At 34.0% G+C, this 10,273-nt stretch overlaps 1 protein-coding gene across 3 annotated transcripts; it reads left to right on the top strand.

The window, feature by feature from the left end:
- The first annotated feature begins 371 nt into the window (after positions 1 to 371).
- Positions 372 to 9,485, top strand: LOC114040765 (dol-P-Glc:Glc(2)Man(9)GlcNAc(2)-PP-Dol alpha-1,2-glucosyltransferase-like). Of its 3 annotated transcripts, none has more exons than XM_027858942.1 (3): positions 372 to 555; positions 1,504 to 1,701; positions 8,009 to 9,485. In XM_027858942.1, the coding sequence occupies exons 2-3, from the start codon at positions 1,513 to 1,515 to the stop codon at positions 9,059 to 9,061; spliced, it is 1,242 nt and encodes a 413-aa protein (XP_027714743.1). In that variant the 5' UTR covers positions 372 to 555; positions 1,504 to 1,512; the 3' UTR covers positions 9,062 to 9,485. The 3 variants fall into 3 exon arrangements, with proteins under 3 accessions (XP_027714743.1, XP_027714741.1, XP_027714742.1); XM_027858940.1 differs by having other exon boundaries at positions 372 to 701; XM_027858941.1 differs by lacking the exon at positions 372 to 555 and adding an exon at positions 726 to 857.
- Positions 9,486 to 10,273: the final 788 nt, after the last annotated feature.

The following is a 10,273-nucleotide window of genomic DNA, read 5'->3' as shown; positions in this document are numbered from 1 at the left end:
GGAGAGTGTAGGTTAAATTGAGGGCACAGAGCAGAATGACACATTAGACTGGCCTGGAGCAGGGAATGCCGTGAGCAGCTTTCAGAACGAGGGAGCGTCCGTGTGCCTCAGTAGAATTAATGAGCTGCTTTCATCTCCCCAGCGCCGTGCTTGCCGCGCTAGCGGAGGGAGGCCCCGCACGCTTCCAGACGAAGCCCACGGACCATTCACCTTACACCACCCCCCCCCCCCGCTTGAGGGGGCAGCCGCCCACCACATGCCCCTCCCAGCTAGCAGTGCCGCCGAGGACCGAAACGGTCCCTTGGTCCTTCAGTCAAATGCTTCCCCCGGAAACAGCTTCCCTCCGTACTACTCACCGCGTTCCGCTCCCTTCTTCTGTAAATCGGTCTCTAGGAGAAAGGATCTTTTGCTTTCTGTCTTGGAAGCTTCCCACCCACCTGCGCAGGCAGAGCTCGGGTTTCTAGTCTGTCAACCTAAGACAAGGACTTCCGGCACAGAAAATTGGAATTGGCTCGGGGGTGGCTGACGTTTGGTTGAAGATGGAAGAGCTCGAAGGTTACTATTTCTCGGCAGCCCTAAGCTGCACTTTCCTGGTCTCTTGCTTCCTGTTCTCCCTAATAAACCGGGCGCTGCGCGAGCCTTACATGGACGAGATTTTCCATCTGCCGCAGGCTCAGCGCTTCTGTTGGGGTTCCCTCCAGGTGAGGATCTTCCACCCGGTCCTTAGCACTAGTCTTACCTGCCCAAGAGGGGCCTTCAAGGTCTGGGGCATAATCTTCATCTTCCTGCAATTTTAAAGGAGAATCATTTGCACTCCCTTTTTCCCAGAAATAATGGCTTCTCCAGGTGCATTTAAGGTAAAAATGAAGTAGCAACCCTTTACTATAAGCTACTGAGGTTACTAGCTACTCCTGTTTCTCTTAATGATCTAACCCATCCGCTGAGTGTGGGTTACTAAATGTTTGCTTAAGAGGCACATATTAAGTCCTTTTCTTGCCCAGCCAACCCACTTCTGGTATCCATGTGCAGTGCAAGCCAGACACCAAAGCACTGTAACAATTTGTCTCCACTGAATCTTACCAAAAATCTCGTTGAAAATGGTGCCCACTAGTTGGATACCAGTAGTTTTTAATTATTTGCCAAATAGATATAATCTCTCCCCAATATCTATATAAGGAAGAACTCTTGAATCTTCTAGGAAACTTTATGTAGTCTAATAGCATGGCATACATAGGTTCACAGGTCTTTGAACTGGAAGAAAAAGTAGATTATTTAGTTCAATTTTTTTATTTTGCAATTTAGGTAACAGTTCTGGGGAAGTAATTGCACAGCTAGTTACTTGCAGAATCAGAATTAGAACCCAGATCTGAGGCTTAATAAGCTCTCTTTCCTACACTTAGATGATAGAATAATGGAGAAAGTCAAATAAATTGTTCTGTCTTTCATTATTGATACTGTATTTTGTAATGTTATCTTCATCACCATTCTTCTTTAATTTTTTAGTGGGACCCCATGATCACTACACTACCAGGTTTATACCTGGTATCTGTTGGAATTGTAAAACCTGCCAGTTGGATCATTGGATGGTCTCAGCATGTAGTCTGCTCCATAGGAATGCTCAGATTTGTTAATCTGCTCTTCAGTGTTGGCAACTTCTATTTACTCTATTTACTTTTTTGCAAGTTACAACAGAGGAACAAGGTAGGTTCTCTGATTAATTCAGTAGTGTAAATACACAAACACATTTTGTTCAAGTAGTTCTCAATTACATAGAACATTTCTCTAGCAATTAGTATATATCATATTTCTTTTAAAAAATAAAGAAGTGTTCATTACATCATATTGTTAAATTTATAGTCATGTAGTTTAAGGACCTTTATTTTTTAGAATTAAAAGTAAACAAGCAATAATTGATTAATGAAAGCAACACTTGGCTCTGTGTTTTCAAGAAAGTCCAAAAGAAGTTACCAAAAAAACCCCTATCACTTAAGATTGCATGCAGTATTTTCAGCCAAATCTCCTGGCTAAGTTCCAGTATATGCTGTCTGACAAGCTAGTGGCCAGAAATGATTGATGCGTTTGGCACTACTTATGCCTAAACTTTGTAAGCTTTCCAAGTAGGAAAGGATAGAGAGATTTTGTTTTTTGTATGGGAGGTTAATGACTACGTAAAAGATAACACTAGTACTATAGTGCCATGCAAACTAACTGGGACAAAGTAACGTATTTAAATATATTAAGATAATCATTATCAATAAGTATTTATTTAGCTTCTTACTGAGCTGTACCAAGTAATGGGGAATTTAAAAAAAAAGGAGGAAAAACAGTCTTTACCTTCAGAGCTTAAATTCAGTTGAGGGAGACAACATGAAAATATGCAAGTTATGTAAACTGTAAGTTAAAGGTCATTTCAGAGAAAACTTCTCTCCACCTCAAGTTGAACCATAAAAAAGAGAAATGTTCATAACAATTACACATGGTACAGCAAAATAAATTTCCATATTGGCCATACCCAAAAATGTTTATCTTTTTTTGTATTTTATGTCCATCACCTCCTGACAGGAAGTTGGTCGAATTCTTTATCTTTGGTCTGCTGGAATTCTGGTTTATTTTCTGTATAATGTTTATGTAATAGAAATTATTCTAGTTTTCTTCACTCTGAATAGATCTAGTCTTGATTTCTATAGAGTGTTTGTTTAATTGGATTCATTGTTTCTCTATGTATCTTGGTAGGTAGATGCCAAAATATTTTATATATTCTGTAGTAATTTTGAATGGACATTCTCTTTATATCTGTTGCTTTTGGGTACCATTGGTAATAAATAACGATGATTTATGTCATGCCATGCAACTTTGTTGAATTTATTTTTTCATTTGATTTTTTTAGTTGATTCCACTCAATAAATCAACGTATCTCTCTCCAAAAAAAGCCATAATTTTGTGTCTTCCTCACCTAAGCTTATTGCCTCAGTTTCTCTTTTGTTCCTTATTACTGTAGCTAGGATTTCTAGCACTCTGTTAAATAGGCGTAATTATAATGGGTGTCTTTGTTTTACTACTGATTTTATTGGAAAGGCCTCTAACTGTTCTCCATGTCATATACAGCTTTGGGTTTAGATGCTGTTTTAAAGAAAAGTCTATTTATTCCTGTGCTTTCTAGTGATTTTAACAGAGATGGGTTTGGGAATGTGTCAAAAGTCTTTTCAACATCTATTGTGATTTTTATTATTTATGTGATTAACATGATTTATTATGTTTAGAGTCAACCTCATATTTTATCAGCACTTTTTTTTAGGCATAAATTCAGCCTGGTTCTAGTGTATAGTCTTCCTAGTATATTGTAGCCAATTTGTTAATATTTTATTTAATATTTTTGCGTCAGTGTTCATTAGAAATACTGGTCTGTAGTTTTATTTCTTTATTTTGCTTCTCTCTGTTTTTTGAGGCATCTGGTGGCACAATGGATAAGTACTGGGCTTGGGATTAGGAAAACTTAAGTTCACATTTGGCCTCAGAGGTTTAGTAGCTGTGTGACTTAAAGTCACTTAAATCTCTTTTTGCTTCAGTTTGAAATGAAGATAATAATAGTATCTACCTCCTAGAGTTGTGAGTATCAAATAAGATATTATTTGTGAAAAGTGCTTAACATAGTGCTTGGCACCAATAGGCATTGTATGAATGCTCATTAACTTACTGACCATATATGAAACCTTTATCAGATAAACTTTCCACAAAGATTTTTCCTCCACTTACCTGTTTCCTTTATAATATTAATCTTTCTTTTCTTCTTTTAGGATCAGGTCCATATTTATATCATAGAAAATAATTGAAAAGGTCCTCTTTCCTGGTTTTTTTTGTGAACAGTTTATATAGTATTGTAATTAATGATTCTTTTGATGTTTGATATAATTAGCTTATAAACCTATCTGGTACTTGAATGGTTTTTACTGTAAGTTTATTTTTAGATTATTCAATTTCTTTTTTAATATATTAGGTTATTTAAATAATGTTTCTTTTGTTAATCTGGTTTTTATATATATTACATATATATACATATATATTTTAAAGTAGTCGTCCATTACTTTAAGCTGTCAACTTTCTTAATACACTTGAGCAAAATGGTTTATTATTATTTCTTTTATTTTCTCTTCAGTTGTCCTGAAATGTCTTTTTTAATTTTTTAAAATATATTTTAATTTTTTCCAGTTACATGTAAAAACATTTTTAACATTCATGTTTTAAAAAAATTTTAGTTTCAAATTTTCTTCCTACCTGTCACCCTATCCTTTTACATTTTTTGATACAAACAATTTAATTTTACTCTCCTCTTTAAAAAAAAATTATCAGATGAGCTAGCTGCATGTTTTATTAGATTTATTTTTTTAAAGCTAGTTTTATGTATCAGTTTCATTGTATTTTTGCTTTCAATTTTGTTGATCTCTTCTTTTATTTTCAGAATTTTTACTTTGTTGCTTAGTTGGAGGGCTTCAACTTGTTCCTTTTCTTTTTTTTAGTTGCCTGCCCAATTAATTGCTTTAGGCTTTCTAAATTTTCCTCTAAGAGTGCATCAGTTTTGGTATGTTGTCTTATTGGTACTGTTTTTTTTTTGATGAAATTTTCTATTGTTTTTCTGTTTTGTTCTTTGACCCACCAATTGTTTGGGATTAAATTATTCAATTTCTATTTACTTTTAATTCTTCAAATCCCTTCATTGAGTATAATTTTATTATACTCATGTTTAACATATTATAGCATATAGAATATTATACACATTTAGTATTTCCACTTTTCTTTATTTTTTCATGAGGTCTTCAAACCCTAGTAAATACATGGTGAGGTTTTGCACACATGCCCTTTACAGGTGAGCAGTATGTAAATTTCTTTCTGTTCCAATTCATTAATCTCCAGGTGTCTGTCATTTCCTATTTTTCTAAAGTTCTATTCATGTCCTTAACTTTTTTGTTGTTTATCTTTTGGTTAGATTTGTCTAAGTGTGAAAGAGGTCCTCCTTTCTATAAGTTTTACTGTTTATTGCCCCTTGCAATTTGATGAACATTTACTTTAAGTATTTAGGTGCTATACTATTTGATGTGTGTGTGTGTATTTATGTGTGTATGTATGTATGTATATATGTATGTATATATAATTTATTTTGATTCATTGTCTATAGTGCCTTTAAGCATATTTCCCTGCCTATCTCTTTTTATTATCTCTGTATTTACTATAGTCTTATTTGAAAACATGATTGCTGGTGAAATTGATGTGATGATTACTGCCTTCTTTCTCTTTTCATTCCTAGTTCCTATTGCTCTCATTTCTGTCTTCTGATACCATCAAAAAGAATAAAACCACTGCCAAGCCTAAAGTTCTAAGGCATCATTTATTATCTTCCTATTATCACATAAACAATTCATGTTCTTTTCTATATTCCTTTTGACTTACGCGTTTCCATTTCAAGATATCTACTCAATTTTGGCCTTTTCGTAAAGAAAAAAATGCTCGAAAATCTTTTATTCATTAAAGGTCCATTGTTTCCATTAGTTTATACTAAGGTTTTTTTGTACTTAGTTTTGCCAGATAGGTTATTCTTGGTTGTAATTTGCTTTTTGGTGTAGTATATTTCAAGCTGTCTCTGTCTTTATGGTAGTAGTGACTAAGTCTTGTATGATCCTGACTATGGATTCTTGGTACTTGAATTGAAGTTTTGTTTTAACCTGGAAGCTTTGAATTTTGGCTGTGACGTTTCCTGGGAGTTTTCATTTGGAGTTTTTTTCCAGCAGGTGTTCAGTTAATTATTTCTGTTTTCACTTTTAGTTCTGATTCTAAGTGATCTAGGCAGTTTTGTTCTTGATTTCTTGAAATATGTTATCATGAGTATTTTTTTTTTTTGCCTTTATATATAGCATGCCACAAAATCATGTTCTAATATTTCATGTCTGTGTAGGAGTCTTTGTAATTCTAGGACTATTCTGCTTCTCATTGTATCAATATTTTTTGAGAGTTCACCATTTCCTAAGTGGGAACAAGGCTTCCAAGCCTATTTAGAAGTATGAAATACTCCAAATTGTTTTTAGGTTCATTGGACTTTTTGTGACCAAGAGTGTTTTAGTCTAACCTTTAGTTAAAAAGTGAGTTTCATCAGTGAAAATTACATTTTTCTCATCTACAGTGTTTCAATCTTTGTATTATCTTGTCATTGACAAAAATTTTTTTTCCTTCATAGCATTGTGTAGCAGCTTTTTTTTTTTTTAGTCTTGTTCTTTCAGCTTCAAGAAGCTCTATGGCCAACTCAAAAGTATGGACAATAGTCATATCCATCTGAAGATCTTTTGTTTCTAAGGATTGTTGTTCATTCATTTCATTTGTGTCCAACTCTTCATGTCCTCATTTGGGGTTTTCTTGCCAAAGATACTGGAGTTATTTGCTATTTCCTTCTCCAGCTCATTTTACAGATGAAGAAACTGAGGCAACAGGGTTAAGTCACACACCTAGTAAGTGTCTAAGGCCAGATTTGAACTTAGATCTTCCTGACTTCAGGCCTGGCACTCTGTCCACTGCACCACCTAGCTACCTTCTAAGGATTAATTAGACTATTTTGCAGCAATAGTTTGTCATTTGCTGCTTTGTTTTTCATTTTTGACTGCACTTTACTCTTCAGTGTGATTGACCTTTTTTAATTGTGAGCTTGAAATATCCTTAAAATGCTTGACTCCTCCAAACCAGTAGCCACTGAATTATCTTTAATAACCACAGAAATACTCTATTTAACAGCTATAAATTTTATGTGTTTTTGGAGTGATAACCATTTAAAAAAAATAACAAGCTAAAAGCACAAGAAAAGAGAACAATGAAATGTATATTATGACACAGATTCTATCACTCATCTGATAAAAGTATGGAAACCGACCAGCTTAATCTAATTTTATCTGTTACTCTAGTGTCAGAAGCACACACCCATGACCATTTCTGTAATAAAATGAAACCATACCCAAACTGTTGGTTGTCCCAAGAAATTTGCCTATCATTGTAAATGCTTAAGCATCACCATTCTTAGAGCCCAAGGAATTTTTAAAATTCCCCTCAGGGACTATCATGATATACAAATGTACATGATAGATGTTTCATAAATTGTTGTTGAATGAGCATCCTCCTATGTACTATAATCCAATTGTAGAAATCTCTAATATAATTTACTTTCATAAATTATTGTTACTTGGAATAGAATGGTAACATGTACTTCATTATAAAAAACTTTAATAGCCACAGGAACTCAACTTTTAAGTAGTTGTGGTAATTTTAAATTCTTATTGTACTAAGACAAAGAGTTCTCAAAACAAAGAGTTCCTACTAAGAGAAACATGAATCAAACATTTTCAGCATATAAAAGACCCAAAACTTAAAATGCAAATGATTATAAAACTGGTTTGTTATTTTTTATTTACATTGAGTTTTAAAATCAGACATAGATTCTGAGGATGCAAGGACAAACATGAAACAGTCTATTTCTATAAAGGAGCTTATATTCAATTGAGTAAGACATGTAAGTATATAAAAATATCTGTGAAGTAATGTGGGAGTGGGAGTTAGCATTAATATCTTGTGGTATCAGGAAAGACCCCTTGTAGAAGGAGGCATTTTACCTGAATTCCAGAGGGAGTGCATTCCATGTAAGGAGACAAAAGTTTATTCAAAGGCATGGAAGGAAGGAGTGTTTGTATGAGGAACAGCAAGGAGACCAGTATACCTATATTCTAGAATTCATGTGGAAGACTGGAAAGATAGGTTAGAAGGTAGGTTAAGAACAGTTTTAAATGCCAGATATATATTGTGGGGTTTTTTATGTCTGAAGTTTAGTGTTCAAAAACATCAGTTTTTTAAAAAGAACCATATGAGACCTTTTCATTATCCTGTACATGTCATATTTATTGTTAATTCAGAAATAAACATTTGTTAAGTACCTATTATGTACAAAACACTTTTACTAACTGTATTTTTTTTTACCTTTCAGGCTGTCTCAGGTATCCAGAGAATTTTGTCAGCTTTAACAATGGCTGTTTTTCCTACACTCTATTTTTTTAACTTCCTATATTATACAGAAACAGGATCCGTGTTTTTCGTTCTTTTTGCCTATGTGATGTGCCTTTATGGTAATCATAAAACTTCAGCCCTACTTGGATTTTGTGGCTTCATGTTTCGCCAGACAAATATTGTTTGGACTGTGTTCTGTGCAGGAAATGTTATTTCACAAAAGTTAACAGAGGCTTGGAAGATTGAGCTACAAAAAAAGGAAGAGAAACTTCCATCCATCAAAGGACCACTCTCAGCATGTAAGAAGATACTGCACTTTCTTTTTGATTATGCCATGTCCTTTAGGAACTTGAGTATACTTATTATTTTAACATGGCCCTATATCCTTTTAATAATTATATTTATTGCTTTTGTAGTTTTAAATGGTGGAATAGTTGTTGGTGATAAGAGTAACCATGAAGCCTGTATGAATTTTCCTCAGCTATTCTACTTTTTTACTTTTACTTTCTTTTTTTCCTTCCCTCACCTGCTGTCCCCTGCAAAAATTAAAACTTTTCTTCACTTGGTGTGGAGACACTGGGGGCAATTTGTTGTACTTACAACTGTCTCCTTATTTTTAGTCTGGAAATTCACTTATGTTCATAAGTATTTGCTAGCAGACAACAGACATTATACATTCTATGTATGGAAAAGAGTGTTCCAGAGACATGAATTTGTAAAATACTTACTAGTTCCATGCTATTTGTTTGCTGGTTGGAGCATTACTGATTCATTGAAATCCAAATCCATTTTCTGGAACATAATGTTTTTCATATGCTTATTTACAGTCACAGTTCCTCAAAAACTTCTTGAGTTTCGTTACTTCATATTGCCTTATATCATCTATAGGCTTAACCTTCCTATGCCATCCCTGCCCAAGCTCCTTTGTGAATTGGGTTTTTATATGATTATTAATTTTATAACGTTTTATCTCTTCCTGCACAAGACATTTCAGTGGCCAGATAATGATAGTATTCAAAGGTTTATGTGGTGACCAAATGAATATCTTGCTTCATGTAAGCAAATTTATATTTGGAACTTTTCCCCAGTGAGGACAGGACTTTGTTTAATAGCAAGCCAGTTGATGTTCATGTGGTTAGAAGCAATTATAAAATCCGATTTGCTTCACATGATGAAATATTGAATTAATCCAAGTGTTTAGAGCCCTTTTATTTACATTAATAATCAAGGATGTCCAAAAATTATAAAAAAGAATGGAAAATATGAAATGTTTACATTTACTTTGACATCTTAGAAAAAACTCTTTTCTCACCATTAAAAAGACATAGGAACTTCTCATATATACACTTAAGAAGGATGATTATGCCTCAGTGGTCCTAACAGTTATTTTAATTTATTTTACTTATTTATTTTTTTGCTAGGCAATGGGGTTAAGTGACTTGCCCAGAGTCACACAGCTAGTGAGTATTATGTGTCTGAGTTCATATTCAAACTCGGGTCCTCCTGACTCCAGGGCTGGTGCTCTATCCACTGAGCCACCTAGTTGCCTCTAGTTATTTTATTTTATTTTTCTATCTACTAAAATAGCAAAAGAAAAGAAACTTCAGATATTTGTGATTACATTGAGGATAGCTTCAGAGGCTTCAAATATTTCAGCATATAGTCAGTGTTTATCCCATTAGAGATTTATATCAGTTTAGGGAGGTTGGGAATTATCAACTTAGGGAGGTTTAGGAATCAGATTATTACTTAGTTTAATATATATATGGATAATGTAGACCTTTCACATATTCTCATTTTGAAAATAAATGTCATGACTAAAGCTAAATTGCACTAATAATAATGCTTATGAAAAAGGGGATGGGATCATTGAGATGTATTACCAAAGAAGTCTTAGAATAAAAAAAAAGTCTCAGAACCAATCTCTTTATAAGATTTTTAAAAGTACATCAATTTCCTTTCTTGAATCATTTAATTGCAGCTCCCCTAGACAAAGAAAGATGTAGACAAGATGACTTTTTGAGGTCCTTAAAGCCCAGTTTTAACTAATTTAGTTTCTTGTGGGTTTTTTGTTTTTGTTTTGTTTTGTTTTTTTGCTAGGCAATGGGGTTAAGTGACTTGCCCAGGGTCACACAGCTAGTAAGTGTTATGTGTCGAAGGCTGGATTTGAACTCAGGTCCTCCTGACTCCAGGGCCTGTGCTCTATCCACTGTGCCACCTAGCTGTCCCTCTTCTGGGTTTTTTG

This window comes from Vombatus ursinus, unplaced genomic scaffold (genome assembly GCF_900497805.2).
Source record: "Vombatus ursinus unplaced genomic scaffold, bare-nosed wombat genome assembly UNPS02013950.1, whole genome shotgun sequence".
Lineage (NCBI taxonomy): Eukaryota > Metazoa > Chordata > Mammalia > Diprotodontia > Vombatidae > Vombatus > Vombatus ursinus.
This window is presented reverse-complemented; position numbering and strand designations above follow the sequence as displayed.

Excerpts from the sequence above, each read along its gene's own strand:
- LOC114040765 (XM_027858940.1), top strand. The coding sequence starts at position 540 with ATGGAAGAGCTCGAAGGTTACTATTTCTCGGCAGCCCTAAGCTGCACT. Across the intron at positions 702-1,503 it reads TCTGTTGGGGTTCCCTCCAG|TGGGACCCCATGATCACTAC; the intron begins GTGAGGATCTTC and ends TTAATTTTTTAG. Across the intron at positions 1,702-8,008 it reads AGTTACAACAGAGGAACAAG|GCTGTCTCAGGTATCCAGAG; the intron begins GTAGGTTCTCTG and ends TTTACCTTTCAG.